At 32.9% G+C, this 19,722-nt stretch overlaps 2 protein-coding genes across 4 annotated transcripts in view; one reads left to right on the forward strand and one right to left on the reverse strand.

Moving 5' to 3' along the window:
• The window catches only part of LOC111507286 (uncharacterized), a 495,004-nt gene that overhangs the window by 333,125 nt on the left and 142,157 nt on the right, over positions 1 to 19,722 (forward strand). The gene's annotated exons all lie outside the window — the stretch shown is intronic.
• The window catches only part of LOC111510262 (uncharacterized), a 261,734-nt gene that overhangs the window by 78,823 nt on the left and 163,189 nt on the right, over positions 1 to 19,722 (reverse strand). The window contains exons 1-2 of one of the 3 annotated variants that reach the window (XM_074180063.1): positions 8,958 to 9,368; positions 216 to 316 (exon numbers count right to left, since the gene is read on the reverse strand). In XM_074180063.1, the coding sequence (XP_074036164.1) occupies positions 216 to 316; positions 8,958 to 9,038 (182 nt within the window). In that variant the 5' untranslated portion in view covers positions 9,039 to 9,368. Of the gene's footprint in view, positions 1 to 215; positions 317 to 8,957; positions 9,369 to 19,722 lie in introns of those variants that run through there. The other 2 variants (XM_074180062.1, XM_074180061.1) reach the window with 2 other exon arrangements.

The raw sequence follows: 19,722 nt of genomic DNA on the forward strand, positions 1-19,722 counted from the left end.
GCCGAGTGTCCACAAAACGAAAATTTACCGAAAAAATCTCATAGTAGTTTCCTTAGAAAAGAAAAACATATCCAGTTTTCTGACTTTTCTAGATCAATTGATTTCTCGATGAATATCCGATAAAGTTTTGGCTATAGTAGCATTTTTTCATACACTCAAATTATACCATATCATTTCTGAAACATAATACTGGATCTGGTGAATACTTTACTTACATTTTAGAATCATCCAGAGCAAGCAGAATGTTATCCATTCTATGAATATATGAATTATTGTTGATTATCTGTTGATTTCGTACTGCCTCATTTTTGAACGCCTGAAAAAAAATAGTAATTCACAAAAAGTTTTATTCAACGGTAAATTTAAAATAGGGTTGGAACAAGAAATATTATTCTGTAACAATCAACAGTTGTGAGAATTTAATTGAGTGACTTTTAAAAAATCTCGATATGGAAATTTCTAATTTAAATATCCAAAAGTCCGGAGCATTTGAAAGTGCACTAGAGCATTCCACAAAATTCTGGAAAATGGTAGATGGTTCAGTAATGATCCGGAATATTCGAGAACATTGTTGTGAAAATATTAAAGAAGTAGTTATATGTTTTAATAGCCGTTTTATCTCCTCTCCATGGAGAATGTTTTCATTTCCACCTGAAAAGGGTTCTTTTGAAGATATAAGAACAAAAATTTCTAACATTCTTGAAAATTGTTGAACAGTTTAGAACCATTGAGAGTATTTAAGAGCATTCCACAGAATTCTAGAACATTCCCGAACATTCTGGAATAATCTGAACTGTTCGGGGACATCCTAAAACATGCCATATCATTATAGAACGATCAACGGAGGTATAGTCTAAGTAAACTCTATTGTGCATATTTAAAGTTGTCAGCACTCTCTAAGGCCAAAAAAATCAATACATAGAAAGCCGAACTAGTCCACGTGTACGTGCGAAAAAGAGATACCAGTGAATACGATTCGGATGAATTTGAATATTGAAACACAGAGAATATGTTTCAATGTATATAAGTATCTACATCTCAAGTTTGGTTTCGAGGGAAACAAACTATTACAAGAAACATCAGATTTGACCGACTTTCTCAACTGTAGGTAAAATAGTCAAAAATAAACCATATGAACGCAAGATGCGATGTGATACAGGATTACCAAAACCTTCAGATGTCCATCTGATAAAATCATTGAGAAAACAAACATACAACTGTTACAAAAGCAATGAGATTCCTACAACTGAACTCATAAGGAAGAAATTGAATTCTTCCGGCCATAACGTGAGCTGCTGTGACAAAACTCTTCAGAATTGGATGAAGAAACTAGAATTTAGATTTAAAATAAGAAACTACCGTCAAGCGGTTATGGAAAGCAGAAAAATAGTTGAATTGTGTAACAAAAACTTGAAACAAATAACCAAATATAGACAAGAACAACAGCAAAATTTTATTCTTGGACGAAACTTCGTATGACACTAACGACACAAATACGTAAGGGTGGACTGACGGTTCGAAAATATGTACGCCAAACATACCTGCAAACAAAGGATCGCGACTAATCATTGTGCATTGCGGAGGAAGTTAAGAATGGGTTCCGAATTCTTTGAAATTAGGTGGAAAAAAAAATGAGGACTGTAATGTTGACTATCATAAGAACACGGAAACTAATATTTTCAAAGAATGGTTTGAAAACACATTGATCTCAAATTTGGATGCGAATAGTGTAATAGTTCGTGACAATAAATAAAATTCGAGGAAAGATGAAATACAAAGTTTTTTATTACATAACAATACGTAATTTGAACATTACTATCCCAAAAACCAACTACTTTAAGTTTTACAGACGAAAACATTACAAAAAGTGTATACCCTTGAGAGTATTGCTCAAAAGTATGGAATCATCATCACCCTATTTTTGTGTTTTCAATACCATCGGGTTGATTTGAGGAAAATTGAAACAAAATACAGGCGTAAAAATAATTTTCCAAAATTTGATAAGAAAGTAATAGAGCTTATTAAAGAAGAAGTATCCAATATTATCAAAGAAAACTGGCAGAAATGGATTAAAAATGTAATTGAAAAGAGCATTCAAGAATATACAGGATTCTGTCAAAAGTGCAAAGTATGCTAAATAATGAATTTGGTTACACTTTTCTTTCTGAACGAAATATTTAAAATGAAAACTGTATTCAGGGTTTCGATTGTAAGTTTTCAATCCCTCATCACCAGTATTTTCAGACATGTTTCGTCACAACGATGATTCGAAAATATCTGACATTAACGAGTGAATAACAAAAAAAAGTAGAAAAACAGCAAGGATACAATTTGATCGAAAGTGACTGACAATGTTCCATGGTGAATTTTACTAGTTCGGACTTTCATTGTCTAATATCATTCAAATATGATTTGAAATCTATGAAAGAATAATACCAATAAAACGAATGAAATGAAAGGAAGAAGATGAAAATGATCACAGAATGAAAAATGAAAAATAAAAATAAGCAAAAAATCAAAAATGAAACGATTTCAAATCAAGTTTTGTTACTGTTTATTATTCGTACTATTTTCTACCTTCTCGATCTTCCATTACACTTTCAATTTCTCGGCATTATGCAATAGAGGATCCAAGGTAGATGACTAGTCGAAGAAAATCTCTCAAGAAGTGGTTAGATTGAGATTCAAACACTATGATGAGTGATTGTAGGGAGTTGTATAATTTCCAACGATAAAAACAACTACACTTCGGTTATGTTTCGGTGTGAAAATAGGACCACAAAATAAATCGAGCTCTAGCTCTCTATTTCAACGTTATTCCAACAAATAACCAGGGGTAACCGATATCGTTTATATGAAGTGAGGAGTCCCCTTCAGGTATCGATACCAAAAGTTTACAAAAGTAAGTATATAATAGGAGGACAAGATATATGTGGTAGAAAAAATCTTGATTTAGTTTTAGCCAGAAAAACAGTATGAATAACGATACAGCTCACTTGTGATAGTTATTGTTTTCAACCCTGGGTACAGCTTCGTAGGGGGATGTTGTCTTGTCGAGAGTGACCGTGTAGCAGGGTAAGCCTAGGCGTTCAAACGAAGCATCCAAAATACTCGCTACGTAATCACTTCGACTGAATGTCCAAGTTGGGTGAACTTATTTTTCAACCAATGACCCAGGCTTGGGTGATGAATACTACCCCGGGCTATCTTCAACTAGATATTCGAGCCTTATCTTCAATGGTAAGTAAAACCAAGCTAAACTGAACCATTACGTAAAGGCCAATTGATGTAGAGTAGGGTAGTTGATAAGCCCACGTAACGTAAAATAACAAGTAGCAAAAGTGAAAAACAAAAGGCCAAAAAAAGAACATATTCATGAATAGTTTGACCGGGTTCACATAAATGTGAATGTAATACATGCAAATGCTGATAAAACCTACCTCGATGATGGGTGGCCTTGAGTAGTAGTTATTCAATGTGAATTTAGCAAACTTGTGTATTTCGGGAACAAATCTTCTTGAAATAGTCAGAGGACCTTCCTTTGACTAACTTTTACGCAAAATTACAAGAGTTTCAAAGAAAAATCCGCAAACACCGAAACACCGAAAAACAATCATTCTCCTCAACTATCCTTTTTTTCATCTTTAACGAAAAAAACCGCTTATTTTCAATTTTTTTCATTAATGTCGTTCTTTGTATTTTAGGTTGGGAACCCTGATATTCATAATGAAGTGACCTGGTAGTTCTAATGAACCTTCTGATGACAAGCAGAAGTGAGGTTATGTTATTTTGTTATGAATTTCGAAAATGATGAAAACAATTAGTAAACGGTCATTATTTTGGTTATCTACTCAAAAGCAGATCAACATACCTGACGATGAACCCTACCCGTACTATCGACCTCGCTGGACTCGTCTTTGGTGAGTATTGAACGAAAAATTGTTATAACATTCGTAGTTAATAGATCTTTCTGTTTTAGGCATGGAAATATCAGCTTATCCCTGTTCTGAATGTACTTATTTTATAAAAAGTAGAAGTTGAATAATAAAGTTCAGTGAGTAGAAATTAAAAAAAACTGTATCCTTTTTCTTATTTTTACTGCTATAACCTCTGGAACTAACCCGTAACAGTTTCTTCAGGACGTTTCTATTGTTAGTATCCACAATCGTCTTTGGATGATGATGATTGTGGATACTAACAATCGAAACGTTGTGAAGTAACTTAGTTTGAGATATTTTTTATTTGCATTCTCCAGCGGAGAAAACAAATCTTCCCAACTTGTTTTGCAAAAACGGCAAATTAACTTTTTATTTAACAAAAAAGTATCGACGAACACTTATCTTCTGAAATAATAGTTCGGGAAGTAGCATTACAAATAAATAAGTCATAGTAAGCCGGCTGATATTAAAGTTCGTGCAGACTTTGACAATAAGCTGTATTATTGTTTACAAAACAACGGAACCCATTTGAATATTTAGTTAATTGACATTTTTTTTAAATTTGTAGTTCAACAAAAACCTCATGAAATATTCCATTCTAGCCAAAGTTTCACAATTATTACTTCAACCTGTACAATTATTATTTATACCATTGGATATAGTCTTTTCAATGATATATCACAAGTAGGAGTTTGCAATTTAAACTTTTTGAGTTTTGGTGGGTGGGGCCTAGGGGGTTGATAGGGGTCAGTTCTCTTTCATGTCATTTTAGTTCCCCCTTACTATGCTAGAAACGGTTTCAAACATTTTTCGATATCAGCTTTCGTTCGTGAGATATAACCCATTGTAAGTTTTAAAATTGATACACTGTAGAAATTATAGTCGAAACTCTCTAGTAATATTTTAGTTTTCAATTCGCAGAAAAACCTATTACTTTAATTTCAGGATATACGTGGATAGCTCAAATAGTGAGGTGATAGTTCAAATTTCGCGGGCTATGTAAATTGGATTAGCGATTTTTATTTTCCAATGTTGGTACCCTCGTCTGGAACATTTGTGAGAAGCATAGAAATTGGAAGTTTTTTTGTTTATTTGAAATTAACCGCATCAACCTTATGGTTATTAGCGGCGAAAAAGATATTTACAAGTAGTAACTATATTGATTACAATACTATATTTTGTTAGATAAGTTCAGAGCACTTCAATAATTTAAAATCTTGCTAGCACTAAAATAACTCAAGGTTTCCTGCGATTCCGTCGATATTTTGCACATTTCCCTTACTAATTGAAACACTGGACACTGCACTATGATGTGATGTATTAGTGTTTTGCGTGTTTGGTGATTTTCTGCTATCGAAAAAATAGATCAGAGAATTTGCATTAAATTTTGTGTAAGAAATGGAATTGAGTGCTCAAAAACTCTTGAAATGTTGACAGTGGCTTCGGTGGTTCTACTATGAGTCGGAAAAATATGGTATAGCTATCCACAGAAGGTCGAGAAGATCTGAATGACGACGCTCATCCTGGAGGCTCCAGCACACAACAACCGATGAAAATGTTGAAAAAATTGTTATGGAGAATTGTCTAATCACTATTAGAGGAGTTGCCGAGGATATCGGCATATGAGTTGGCTCATACCATGCAATTTTTTTGGAAATTTTTGGCATGAAGCATGTAGCGGCTAAGTTTCTTACAAAATTACTTAATTTTGACAAACAAAACCGTCAAATGAGAATCGCTCAGGAGTTGTGAAATTACGTCAACGGCGATCCATATTTGCTTAAAAGGTCATAACTGGTGACGAATCTTGGGTATGTGGTTATATGACATCGGAACCAAAGTCCAATCGTCCCAATGGAAGAGCCAGGAGATCCCAGACCAAAAAAAGCTCAGTTTCCCTCGATTACCGTGGCGTAGTGCCTCAGGAGTTCTTACGACGGTCAATAAGAAGTATTATCTTGAAGTTTTGCGCCGCTTGCGAGAAGCAAGCAAAGAAAACGACAGGTATTGTGGAAAAAATTAATGCATCACGATGATGCACCTGCTAATTGCATGGTAGTGATATTTTGGCCAAAAACAACAGACATGCCTCAGACATCGTATTCACCAGATTTGGCCCCCTGCGACTGTTTTCTGTTCCCAATATCGAAGGGACCCATGAAAGGACGGTGTTTTGTAACGATTGAGGAGATAAAAATCGAATCGCTAAGAGAGCTCAAGGACTTACCAAAGAGTGCATGTCATAACTGCTTCGAGGATTGAAAAAAACAATGGCCGAGGGGGACTACTTTGGAGGGAACAAAATAAAAATTGATTAACGAATAATGAAGAAAAGAGAATTGACATTTTTTATGTTTTTTACCACTTTTATTTGTAACTAACATTACTGCTGTTTCGTCCTATAAGGACATTTTCAAACTTATACTTAAACTAACAATGATTGATTATATTAGCCCTTATACAGGCTGTATTTTTTAGCTGATACCACTATTGCTATCTCGGAAACGGTAGATCCTACAAGGACCTGGTATTTTCAGATCTATAAAATCATCAACGGTTTCTGAGATATTTGCAAAAAACTGAAAATTATTTATATTATTGGAAATGAAGGCAGTAGAGCAAAAAAATAAAATCTGTCATTTTCAGTTTTGTTGATGATTTAATGGATCTGAAAATACCATTGTATTGCATCCCTAAAAAGGTAACTTTTGTTCTATTTAACCGCCCTTGTACGACCTACCGTTTCAGAGATAGCAATGGTAGTATCAACTAAAACAACGGCCTGTATAATTAACACCACTGTAGGTAATGATAAAGGTACTCAACTTAATTGAGTACCTGAATTTTGACAACGTGGATATGCTAATTTGAAAACTGGTGAGTAAACTAAATCGATTCGATCATTTAAAAATTCAAAGGTTGCACCCGCAATGTTTATGCTTGTGAATTTCCAAGGATTCCAAATAATTGAGTTTGCAACCCTTATTGTATAGTGCAAAATTTCCGTATCGTTTGGATTCGGGAACTTGTGGTTGCATGCCAAGGAATGGTTTGAAAACATCGAATCATTTTTACCTAGTCTGAAAGACCTTTCATGTTCAACATACCGTTTTTGGAAATTTCGACCACATTGTCCCACATGAACACTGTTACACTCCTGACCCTTACGCTTATTAACTCCAAATTCCTCCAACTTGTCCACTTTATCTTTGGCATTGAAAAGGGAATCAGATAACCTGATGGCATGTGGTCAGAAAAAAACAATATGGAAGTGGCATTTAGACCACCTGCCAGGTTATCTGATTTCCAAACGTCATGGCAACATCCTAGTCTCAAATAAAACTATTTTCTTACATTATACAACATATCAGGCGTGACCGACCAAATCGCAAGCGTTATTCGTTTTTTCAAGTCATTCAAATCAGAAGGTTCAGTTTTGTACACATTGCTCTTTACATATCTCCATGAAAAGAAATCTAATGATGAAAGGTCAGGTGATAGCGCTGGCCATTCAATCGATCCTCGCCTCCCTATCCACCGATTGGGACATGTTATATCGAGATATTGCCGGACAATAACTTTGTAATGTGGTGGTGCTCCATCCTGGTGAAACCATATCGTATTCACTGGAATTTGAAGGTTTCCTGGATCAGAATATAAATTTGCTGAACTTGGAATGACATCATTTTGAATTAGTGCCAAATAATTATGGCCATTCAAGTTGCCCTCAATGAAAAAGGGACCAATGATATGGTTTTCTACAATCCCTGCCCAAACACTAACCTTTTGAGAGTATTGCGTGTGTTCTCTCATCCAGTGAGGATTTTCCGTTGACCAGTAACGGCAACTTTTCCATTAAGAGACAAAGTAGAATCATCAGAAAACATAATGTTTTCTAATTGGATGATATTATTATACAACATGTCCATCATTTGCCCACAAAAGAAGTTCTTCTATCAAAATCGTCTTCTATGAGCTCCTAAGTAGATACCATTTTATAGGGATGCATTTTTTTTATAATTACTATTGGCATCTGCTTTTTTTATCTGCCCCACAAGACCAAGCTCGCGAAACTACTTCTCTATTTTGCTTATTGTTTTTCGATATATAGGCGGTGAAATAGGCGAGCTACTTGCTGTTGTGTTCGGGTTTTATCTCCGTAACCAATCATTTGTGAAACTGTTATTTTATGCATGTCCATTAATCTATCCATTTGTCAGACTTGAAGTTGATGAACTTCAAACTTAAATTAAAATACTGACAACTAACATACAAAATTAACTGACAAGGCGATTTAAACTAACATTGCCACGGGAAATCATTTACAGTTTTTAAAAGATACCATCTAAAAAAACATTGTTATGCTCACTTTCTTATTATCAATAGCTCAACATGAAAGAATTTTGAGGGTATTCTATCGAATTTCGGTACCCACATGATTTTAATTTATTTTATTTCAATTGTTGCAATGAACTTGAAAGCGATAACATTTTTGAATAGAGAATGAAGAGACCTTTCCAACGATGTATCACAAGCATATACTTCCTATTTAAAAAATTGGGGGTTGTACCTGTCATTCTACGGGGGTTGAACGGAGGGGTAGCATTTTTCCGTTGAAGTATGTCAACTTATAATTTAAATTTGACGTGTTTCGGGATTTTGTTAAAATATGTACCGTAACCGAATTTATTCTATTTAGCTTTTACACACTGTATAGATGGAGCGAGTTTCGCCTGGCAATAAATGCTCCTGCTCATGTGCTCATGTGTTGTCTCTAGACGACATTCATTGCCAGCGAATAAAAAGTTCAAAACTAATTCACTGAATTTTTTGACGCATCTCATTTGAGGAATTTTTATTTCGACATTTTCTCAACAAAATCATTACCATAAGTATGGCGGCGTGTACTTCAATTCAATGAACGTTTACTTTGATATGAACGCCAACAGAGAGAAGTAAATGAGGTTAGAAACAATCTATATTTACATTAAGATAAGATAAATATTTTGAAATACTCACTCTTGCCAAGTTTTCCTCCAACGCCGGTCTTATGTCCCTTATCAACTCTTTGAACTCACTTGACATTTCTGTGGAAAACATTTCGATTAGACGAAACTACTCAACACATTCAACTTTTTAATTATTTCAAACCGAACACGTTAAGGTTAACATTTCTCCAGTCCCCACAAATGAAATCAATGAAATGTCCGTACTATGTTACTCATTAAAATATATTTGAGATAAGATAAACATTAAGACGGTAGAACAGGTACGTAAATACGATGGCAAGTATATCGTGCGATGTTATTCATTTTTGTGTCCATGGAGAAAGCAGTAAACTATAGATATCTGTGCATATCGCTGACGATTCGAAAACAAATAATGTAGCGATCGAATGCCTTCAAAATAAATGAATTATTCCACTGTAGACATGATACTTTCACCGGCACTGGTGATTCGAATGTTTCGTGATTCTCTACGCTTGAGAGCTGCAGTTCAGAAAAGTATACAGTATGGACTATTCAGTTTGTAATAGATGGAACATATTTTTATCGAAGTTTCAATACCGTCAAAAGCTAATGCAATATTCGATAACCATATTATATCTAGTAAAAATGGCTTCAAGGCAAACAGAATCCAGGGCATATTGAAAAATAATACAAGATATTATCCAAAAAAGTCATGGCTTCCCATTCTCATTTTAAAGAAAAGAATTACCGCAGTATGATATACAGGGTGTTAATTAAGTATGTACCATAAATTCAACAGACGATTCTTTAGGCAATTTCAAGACGAAATGTTCATATAAACATGGGTCCTTTGTTCTCAAGATAAAGGGTGTTAAAATAAAAATAAAAAAAAGTTATTCGTAAATATCTTGAATATCCTTCACCTAATTTTGTTGTAATTTGGCAATGGTATTTACAACATTAAGGAGCTGATTTAGCCCGAACGTGATTCAATTTATTAAGTCCAGTAGCGTCTCGAGCGGGATTTGAACGAATATTTTTGACTTAAAAATGTACGCCACTGACTTTTGTGTGATTTTCATTATTTTTTTGAATTGAGCAATCAAAAATACAACTTTTTTGTCTCCTGATTTTTTTTCGTATCTTACTTGGTTTTTAAGAAAAAAAAGTCGTCCTAATTGCATATCCCTGGACCTCACAAGGACTAATATGAGAAATTAACTGTTTCTTTCGGAAATTATTATTTTTACAATTTTTCATTACTAATTGTATAACAATAACAACAAATATTAGATAACATTAACATCTAGACTAACGAATTGCACTAAATGGACTCCTTCGGCTTCAATACAACCGTCTAGCCGCCGCATCATTGAATTTCGCACTCTTCTTAAAATACCTGGCGTATTTTTTATTATGTCACATGAATTAATGATTTCATTCCGTAAATCCTCTTCACTTTAAATAGCAGTTTTGTATACCAACGCTTTAAGATGTCCCAGAGAAAATAATCTAAGGGATTCATTTCGGGCGAGCGAGGTGACCATGGGTGTGGGCCTGCTCTCCCAATCAAGCGATTATGGTAATTTTCATCCAAAAATTGCCGTGCCACTACACTAAAGTGTGGTGGAGCATCATCGTGCATGTAACACATACGGAATCTTTCCATGACTGGAATTTCTTCTAAAAGTCCAGGTAAAACAAATTCTAAAAACCTTCGGTATTCTTCTCCATTAAGTCTAGGTGGAAGGAAGTGAGGCCCAATGAGACGGTCACCGACAATTCCAACCCTAATATTGAAAGAAAATTATTTTCTATCAAGGCGTGTGGATTGTTTTCGGCCCAAATGTAATTGTTGTGGAAGTTAATAATTGAATTGCGAGAAAAACAAACTTCATCTGTAAACAATATTCGACTGAGGAAACCTGGATTTCTTCTTATTTCTCCGCGTAACCAATTAGAAAAAGCTAGTCTTACAGGCAAATCTCTGAGCAATAGAGTTTGCACACGTTGTCCATAAATTAAAAGGGGTATTTTATTAATAAACTGACCCGTTATTCGATGAAAATCAATAGCACTCTGATAATAATTATAAATGTTCACAATATTCATTCAATTTCCAATACGCGTTTCACTACATAGTAATATCCTCAGTTGGATTACAAGGACAACAAATCAGGCGTCTACAAGGTAGAATGTGGCTCGTGTCCAAAGGTTTATAATATAAGAATATCTAGAAATTTTGAAAACCAGAATATCTGAGGACAAAAAAGTTTTGAATTGAAGAAAACCAATTCAACCTATGCGCGCCATCTGTTGGAAAACAATCACGATTCCGACGTACTACATATAGAAAATACAGAACAAAAATTGAACCTGCTGTAATCCCTATCTCCCCCCCCCCCCCCAAACCAATGGTGTTTCTTCGAAGGTCCTGAATAGGATACCCATTATTTCATCACCTGAAGAGAAATCGGTGAAATATCTAGGAATAATTATTGATAAGCACCTAAGATGGGACTTACAAGCAAAACATATTTGTAACAAGTTAAGAGGTTTCCTTTCACGTTTCAAATACTTGAGAGAAATACTGGACATAGCTCATTTGAAAACCGTTTATTTTGCTCTGATACAGTCTCAAATTTCGTACGGAATACTAGGTTGGGGAGGTATAAATAACTCACACAAATAATATTGTCACTTTACAAAAATGGATAATTAGAATTATATACAATAAATAATTACCTATTGGATCGACGCACTGTATAGAGAAAGTCAACTATTCGACCCGGAACAACTCGTCTGTCTCAAAATCATAAATAGCATCCACCAAAAAAAAATTAAAATTGATCCCATCAAACATGGTTACTGTACTCGAAGCAGAGAAAATAAATTTTCAGTGCCAAAATGTGAAAAAAGCGTGAAGCAATTTTTGAGTCCAAAGTTGTATAACATCCTACCAGGTCACTTGAAATACATCAAAAACTTCAACTCATTCATAACGCATATAAAGAGATGGTTACAACATACGGAACGATATATATTACACGATATAGTTAACAATAAATTTCCTATAAGAAATCACTCTCATGTACTGAATAAGCTCAACAGTTTTCTGGACTTTGTATGTTAAATGTTACTAGTGCGTATCTACATTTATAATTATCCTTATTCGTATTCATATATGTTATTATGAATTATGCAGATATTATTTCCATTTAACTTTTCCTATACTTTATATTATTAATTTATCTTATATTCTTTCAACTTCTACATTTACATTCTCATATTGTCGTTTCTATCAGCTTTTGTATTCTATACTCACGTTTTCTGACGTTTGTGTTTTACTAGTAATTATTATATGATATTTTTTCAAAGTGCTTATCTACATTTATAAATATCGTTACTCGTAATTTTACATTATGTTATTATATATATATATATATATATATATATATAATATGTAGATTTTATTTCCATTTAACTTTTACAATATTTCATATTATTATTTTATTTTATTCTCGTTCAACTTCTACTACCAAGTCTATTTACCTCTCGAAATATTTCTTCACACATTACATTAATATCTGCGATTATACATGTTTAATATAAAAAAAATTCTACCCATAATCATCACGCAAAAGCTGTACCCAATTCAGCTTCAGTGATTACCCTGTTTATTCATTCATATGTATATGTATATTATATGTGAGAAATATGTATAACTTCTATTTGTATTTGGTGAATAAACATTACATTACATTACATTAGCACGTTTTGGATAACTTCACAAGACGAAGATTCTCCCTTAATAGTACGACTTTATGCTACCAAAGTAACATATCTACTCATTTTTCGACAGGTGTCTCGTTCCAAAACTTCGAAGTACGCCATGGAAGATAATAGTATTTCATCTAAGTTGAATTTCATATCAATACTTTTTCATATGATGTGTAGCGTCCCTATGAATCATATATGTTTCAATATCATGACATGTTTATTGTAACATCAGTTACAAAACGTAAAACTTGTAACTGGTTTCACTGCTTAGACGTTTCAACATCTGGAAAGTGTCACTTCATATGTCAAAATTATTACAATAACTCAAAAAATGAAACCGAAATGTGATTTGATTCTTTGTGTAATTACTGTCTTCACAAGATTAGGCAGTAAGTAGTAAAATCATTAGTATTCTGTAATATTAGAGACTTCTGTTCAGCTGTCAGTTTGAATCACTTGCTGTACTTCTTAGTTTTTCTATAGGTTAGCACTTGATAACTACTACATAGAAACCAAAACAACGGTATGCATCACAAACATTTAATTATTTAGATGTGCTCTTGATGACCTGTCGTTTGGTGATAACTCAGTGATCAAGAACGAGACTCAATCTAAATTTCTAGGTATTCACATTGACAACAAGCTCAAATTTATTGAGTATATCAAACAACTCGAAAGTCAAATTTGTTCTGAATGTTATGCAGTGAGAGTAACTTCAATAAATTTGGGAATCAAAACTGCCAGAACGGTATTTTACGTCCTCGTTAAATCTCATCTACGTTATGGAATACCGTTTTGGGAAGTATGCAATTCATCAGCACTTCTGCCTGTATTAGTACTGCAGAAAGGGGCTATCAGGTATATGTGTAAAAGTAAACCTCGTGATTCATGCAGACACAAATTCGCTGAGCAAAACATTTTAACAGTGATTGCATTGTTCATTTTGGAAACGATTTGCCTCATTTACAAAAATATGTCCCTATTTGAGGCTTCATGCCATTCTTATAGCACCCGTTCCACCGCCTTGAAATTGCCAATTCCTCTAACAAATTTGGTCAGGAATTCTATTTATTACAATGAGGTCAAGATTGTTTGATCAATTGCCCTCAGATATAAGACAGGCAAATTTAACCAACAAAATGTTTATAATAAGACTAAAAACATGTTTGGCCCTATTATAATTTGTAAGAGTTTTATAATGATAAATTCACGTGACAAAATGTGCATATTTGAATTTAGTTTATATGAGATTTTTGTTTATATTCTTGTTTGGATATAAATGTTTGTCTGGTGCAATGGGTGTGTTTATTTATGTTATATTATATATAAGTATATATGTTTATAAGTCTGCTTATATAAGTGTTGATGAAACTTTTAAACAAGTCTGTACACAACCATGTTGAGACAAAATTTCGATGTTGAACTATAATGTATGTTCTAACTTCACTTTGTAGGTGTTTTTATATTCACATTTTATATTTCTAGACTTACATTTGTATGTACTTTTCACAAGCTTTGTCCACAAGATTTATTCTCAATGACAATAAAGTTTATTATTATTAAACCTCTTCGGTAGTAATACCGACTAAAAGACAAAAGTTACGATTGAATGCTAGATAAATAAAAAATCATAAATGTTGGTAAAAGAACAGATACAATTGCTGTTTTTTCAGAAAAAAACCTAGATCAAACAATCAGAAATCAAGAAATTTGTACCTCTAACATATGTTGGTAAAATAACAGACACAATTGCTGGTTTTTTCCAGAAAAAACAATTTCTATTTTAATGATGAAGATGAGGTGGACAAGATTGAGAAATCTGATGTTTATAAGCTTAAGTGTCCGGAGTATAATGGTGTTTATGTGGAAAAATGTGGCCAAAATTTCTCGAACGATATGCTGAATATGAAAGGTCCTAGACAGATAAAAATGATTCGACGTTTGCAAATCATTTCTTGGAATGTTACCACAAGTTTTCGAATCTAAACGATACGGAAATTTGGCACTATACAGGGAAGGGTTGGAAACTCAATTATTTGGAGTCCTTGAAAATTCACAAGCATTCCGAAAATAACAGGTAAAAAAAATTCAGATACTCAATTAAGTTAAGTACCTCTGTTATTGTTATTATCTATAGTGGTGTTTAGGTATATAAGGGCTAATCTTATCAATTATATCCAGTTCACTGTATTGGTTTGAAAATGTCCTCATTGGACGAAACTGCAGTAATGTTAGTTACAAATACAAGTGGTAAAAAACATAGAAAGATTTATTTCTCATTTTTCATGTTGATCTTCTACCACGTAGTAACGGCTACATCCATCAATTCACTGCTGAATAAATGTTATTGTCGAATAAATGGAAAACAATAATATACGCGAAACAAACCACAACCGTTTCATCTCGAAAAAAAATCTTCTGGATCAAATTTGAAAAATATTAATAAAGTTGAATAAATAAAAAAAATGAATTGAATTACTTGCGTTATGGTGGAGGTGATGAGCGTGTTCTAATTAGAGAAAAATGAATTGAATAGTTATCCATCTATGACATCATTACGGTAATTCCTTGTCAGTAATCTATAAGTGATGGAAGAACCCAAATAATCCTCAATCATCAATCAAAAGGATCATTATAATATGAAGTTCACATGTTATATCAAACTACATTTATTTTATCTACTTTAATTCGTTTGACCCAATTTAACTCTAGGTACTATAGTTTGGTAAGGCCGCCAGGCGGTTCTACGTGGGTGCTTTGTTCACTCACTAGACTTCTGAGGATTGTCGTTCGTAGGGGTGCGACAGCTGATTAACGGAAAAACAGATTTTCAACAGTTAAAATTGTAAAAAAAATAAAATTGTAAAAAAGATACAATATCAAAAATTCACAAAAAGAACAATTTTTATCCATATAAATCACAATACATCCATATGTTGAAACCTGGAGACTACGATAGATGACTAGACCAAGGAAAGCTAGAAGACAATTCTTTTCGGCTAGGAAAATAATTTATTGACGAAGCTACATTCACGTTTGATGAAACAGTGTCTTCGAAAATTTGTCGATGGTGAACTGACTCCAATCCCCACTTTAAGATTGAATTCTGCGATTATTTCAAAACTAACTTTTGGTGCTGCATTTGCGAGGATAAAATAATTGCCTTTTTTGTTCAACAATCTATAACTTGTTAAAATCAGTTGCATGATTCTCTTCGTTACATGAACAGAAATGGGTATGGTACTAGCAGCACGGCGCAACATAGTACAATGGAAGTATGACAATACCTTGAAAGTATCCTCAATGAAAGGATAATTCATAAATATTCCGATATTTTTTGGCCACCTAGATCGCCAGATTCAACCTCATTAGATTTTTCCTTCTAGGATTATTTGAAAGAAAAGGTATATCAACACAGGCCATTCGGAAACGTAGAACATTTGGAAAACATTGTTATGGAAACAATTCAGGGTGTAACTCCAAATGTTCACCTTTTCACCGTATTTTCACCTTCCACAATCTGAAAAATATGAAAATCATAATGTAGAACTTTATACAAGTGCAGAAAGAGCAAACTTTTCAGTTTACTTCGATAAGTTACTGCGTAAAATCAAAGTATTTTTCACACAGAAAAATGTTCTATTTATCAGTAACTTATCGTATTTAACAATTTTGCCAATCAAAAAACTGCTAAGGAATAATACAATACTTATCTCGACGTTTCGGAGGCCAAAATCTGCGTTCGTCTTCAGAAATGGACAAAATAGTGAAAGTTATTTGCAGTTATTCCTTTGCTGATTACTTATTCCTCAACTTCTTCCACAGATGTCAAAACGTTATACCTTACATTCCAGGACTATCCGAAAAGATAAGACGAATTGGAAATAGGCATGATGTTAGAACTTCTTTCAAAGCAAAAAATGCACTGAGATCTATACTCACACATACAAAACCCAAGAAAACTGAGATACCTTGTTCTTGTGGTAAAAGTTATATTGGTGAAACTTCGAGACCATTGAACGTGGTGAGAATGAACATCGAGACTACATAAAAAATAGACAATTGACAGGATCTAAATTGTCAGAACACATTTTACAATCAGACGGTGAACAACGAGTTGAATGGAACAAGACAAGAATGATTACTAATGATCCTCACTCTAGAGACGTAAACCAAAAGAACAGCTCCTTAGGAATAGATCCTACTTGGCTACCCGTCTTGAAGAAAAATTTGGATAGTGGCGAAATGGCAACACACTGATATCGAAGAGCACCTCGTTTTACATTGAATATTTCAGTAGTCAATCAACAACATTGACTTAATTCACATTTCAAAACTCCTTTGACATCTGTCGAAGAAGTTGAGAAATTAATAATCAGAAAAGGAATAACTGCAAATATCTTTGAATGTTTTGTCCATTTCTAAAGACGGAGGCAGATTTTGGTCTCCGAAACGTTAAGATAAGTATCGTATTATTTCTTAATAATTTTTTTGATAGGCAAAATTGTTAAATACGACAAGTCACTGATAAATAGAATATTTTTCTTTGTGGAAAATACTCCATTATAATTTTCATATTTTCCAGATTATAGAAGGTGGAAATACCTAAAAATGTCGATAATTAGAATTGTATTGAGGGAATTTTCTTCTAGGAAGGAAACCTGTATTTTAATCGAACGCGGATACGTTGAAGCAATAGTAAAATAATGATAAACTGTTACACGCTTATTTTATTAAGGCGTGTCTTTACATACCTGAAGAAGCCAATGTATAGCAAAACACGTGTTGCGTTTTTGTAAAACTGTTTAGGAAAAATATCACAATGAAGTATCTGCCGATTCCATCAAATATATTACACGCTTGTTACGCAACATGATTGGCACTATATTTATGTAGTTGATATTTATTGTAAAATACATTATTTTGTTATATATCATTTATTTTGATGCATCATCAAAATAATGCAAAATAGAGCTTAGGAGAAGTAAAAGTTATCAAATTTTTAACAAATAAAGAGATAACAGATATTTTCCGATATTATCAAAAATTTATTCACTTTACTTGGATAAAATTATTATTTTGTGACAAACCTTGTATACGACTTAAAAAAAATGGTATCTGATGGTTCGATTTTTTGAAGAATTGATAACAATATCTCATGACACAATTACATTACCACAATAGAGCAAACATATTTATAGAGTCTACCTCCAGCATACCATGAAACTATTAGATTCAATCTAGCGAGCCGTTCGCTTGAATAGAGATGAAATCACAAGTATAGTGCAAGTAAACGATATAGTACGACCTACCTTCCAACAGCTTCCCTGTAATAATATAGTTAGGGAGCTAACTAATTTCGTTAATCAATAATAATTTCTGATTATATAATAAGAATCACAATATATAAATATTAACGAGTGTGTATGATATAAATCAAGAGGGGAAAATTCGTGGACAGAACACTCAAAAAATAGGGGCAAACCGCGGACACGCGCCCCTGGCCACTGGCCTCATCAGCGCGGCGCAGCCAATTGCAAAGATGGTAACCAGTTGTTGTCCATTTATACTGTGTTAATATTACAGGATGTATTCAGATTTATATTTTTTGTTATTAAAAATGAATAAATTTTGCTGAGGTTGTCGATGTCTGCCTTTTTGTTGATATTGTTTTCTTTAATTTTGATCTCAGCCATTTCCAGAAATTGCCTTTTATTTGAATCTGAATCGAAATGGAGAATTTTGGTGTTAGTATAATTGACTGAATGATCATTATCTAGAACATGTTGTGTGAGTGCACAAGAATTTCGTTTTAAATTTTTACAATTACTTTTATGAAGAGCTATGCGGGTTTTTGAATTGTTTTTTGTTTGACCTATATATATCTTATCACAATTGTTGCAGGGAATTTCGTAAACTACATGTGACTTTTTAAATAACGGATCTTCATCTTTCAATTTTGAATGTAGTTTAGTTAAGGGTTTAACTTTCCTTTGTGAAATTTTTATATTCTGTTCTTGTTTAAATACGTTTATGATTTTGCTGGACAATTCAGGGACATAAGGAATGGAAAAGTATTTGAAATTTGGCTTTTCAGCTTTATTGTTCTCTCTGATGTTGATGATATTAGATGAAGTATTATATAACAATTTATTTAAAAATTTTGGAGGATAAGAATTAGTTAATAAAATATTGAATAATCGTTTTAAATTTTTTTCTACATTAGCGAAAGCTCGGGCAGCTAAAAAGAGTAAATATTTATTCTAATCAGACCGAATCCCCGAAAAACTACTATTCTATACATATATATATATATATATATATATATATATATATATATATATATATATATATATATATATATATATTATATATATATATATATATATATATATATATATATATATATATATATATATATATATATATTATATATATATATATAATCGATCGCTTTAAAAAGCTTCTGCTTCTGATAATTTATCTTTCATATTTTCTGATTCACTATCACTGTCGCCATTAAAAAACAATAATGAATTTATTTCCACCCTTAATATGGAAGTGTCCAATCTCCATATAGTCTTTTTCAACTAAAACTACTTTTTTAATCCTTTCCTGCCAGTTTTTTTCGATAATATTGGATACTTCTTCTTTAATTAGCTCTATTACCTTTTCATCAAATTTTGTTTCAATTTTCCCCAAATCAACTCGATGGGATTCAAAACACAAAAATAGGGGGGGAAGTCTCAGTATGGTTTGTCCATACTTTTCAGCGATACTCTCAAGAGCATACACTTTTTCAAATGTTTTTGTCTGTAAAACTTTAAATAGTTGGTTTTTGGTATAGTAATCTTCATCTTTCCTCGAATATTTATTCGGTACTTTGATAAGCTGTCGTGAATGATAGAAAATTTGGAATCAATGTGTTTTCAAACCATTCCTCGAAAATATTAGCTTTCATGTTCTTATGATAATTTCAAAGAATTCGGAACCCATCTTTTACTTCCTCCGTAATGCACAATGATCAGTAGCGA

The sequence above is a fragment of the Leptinotarsa decemlineata genome, unplaced genomic scaffold (genome assembly GCF_025532065.1).
Source record: "Leptinotarsa decemlineata unplaced genomic scaffold, Ldec_3_MD MMD2_tig00026282_RagTag_RagTag, whole genome shotgun sequence".
In the NCBI taxonomy this organism is placed as follows: domain Eukaryota; kingdom Metazoa; phylum Arthropoda; class Insecta; order Coleoptera; family Chrysomelidae; genus Leptinotarsa; species Leptinotarsa decemlineata.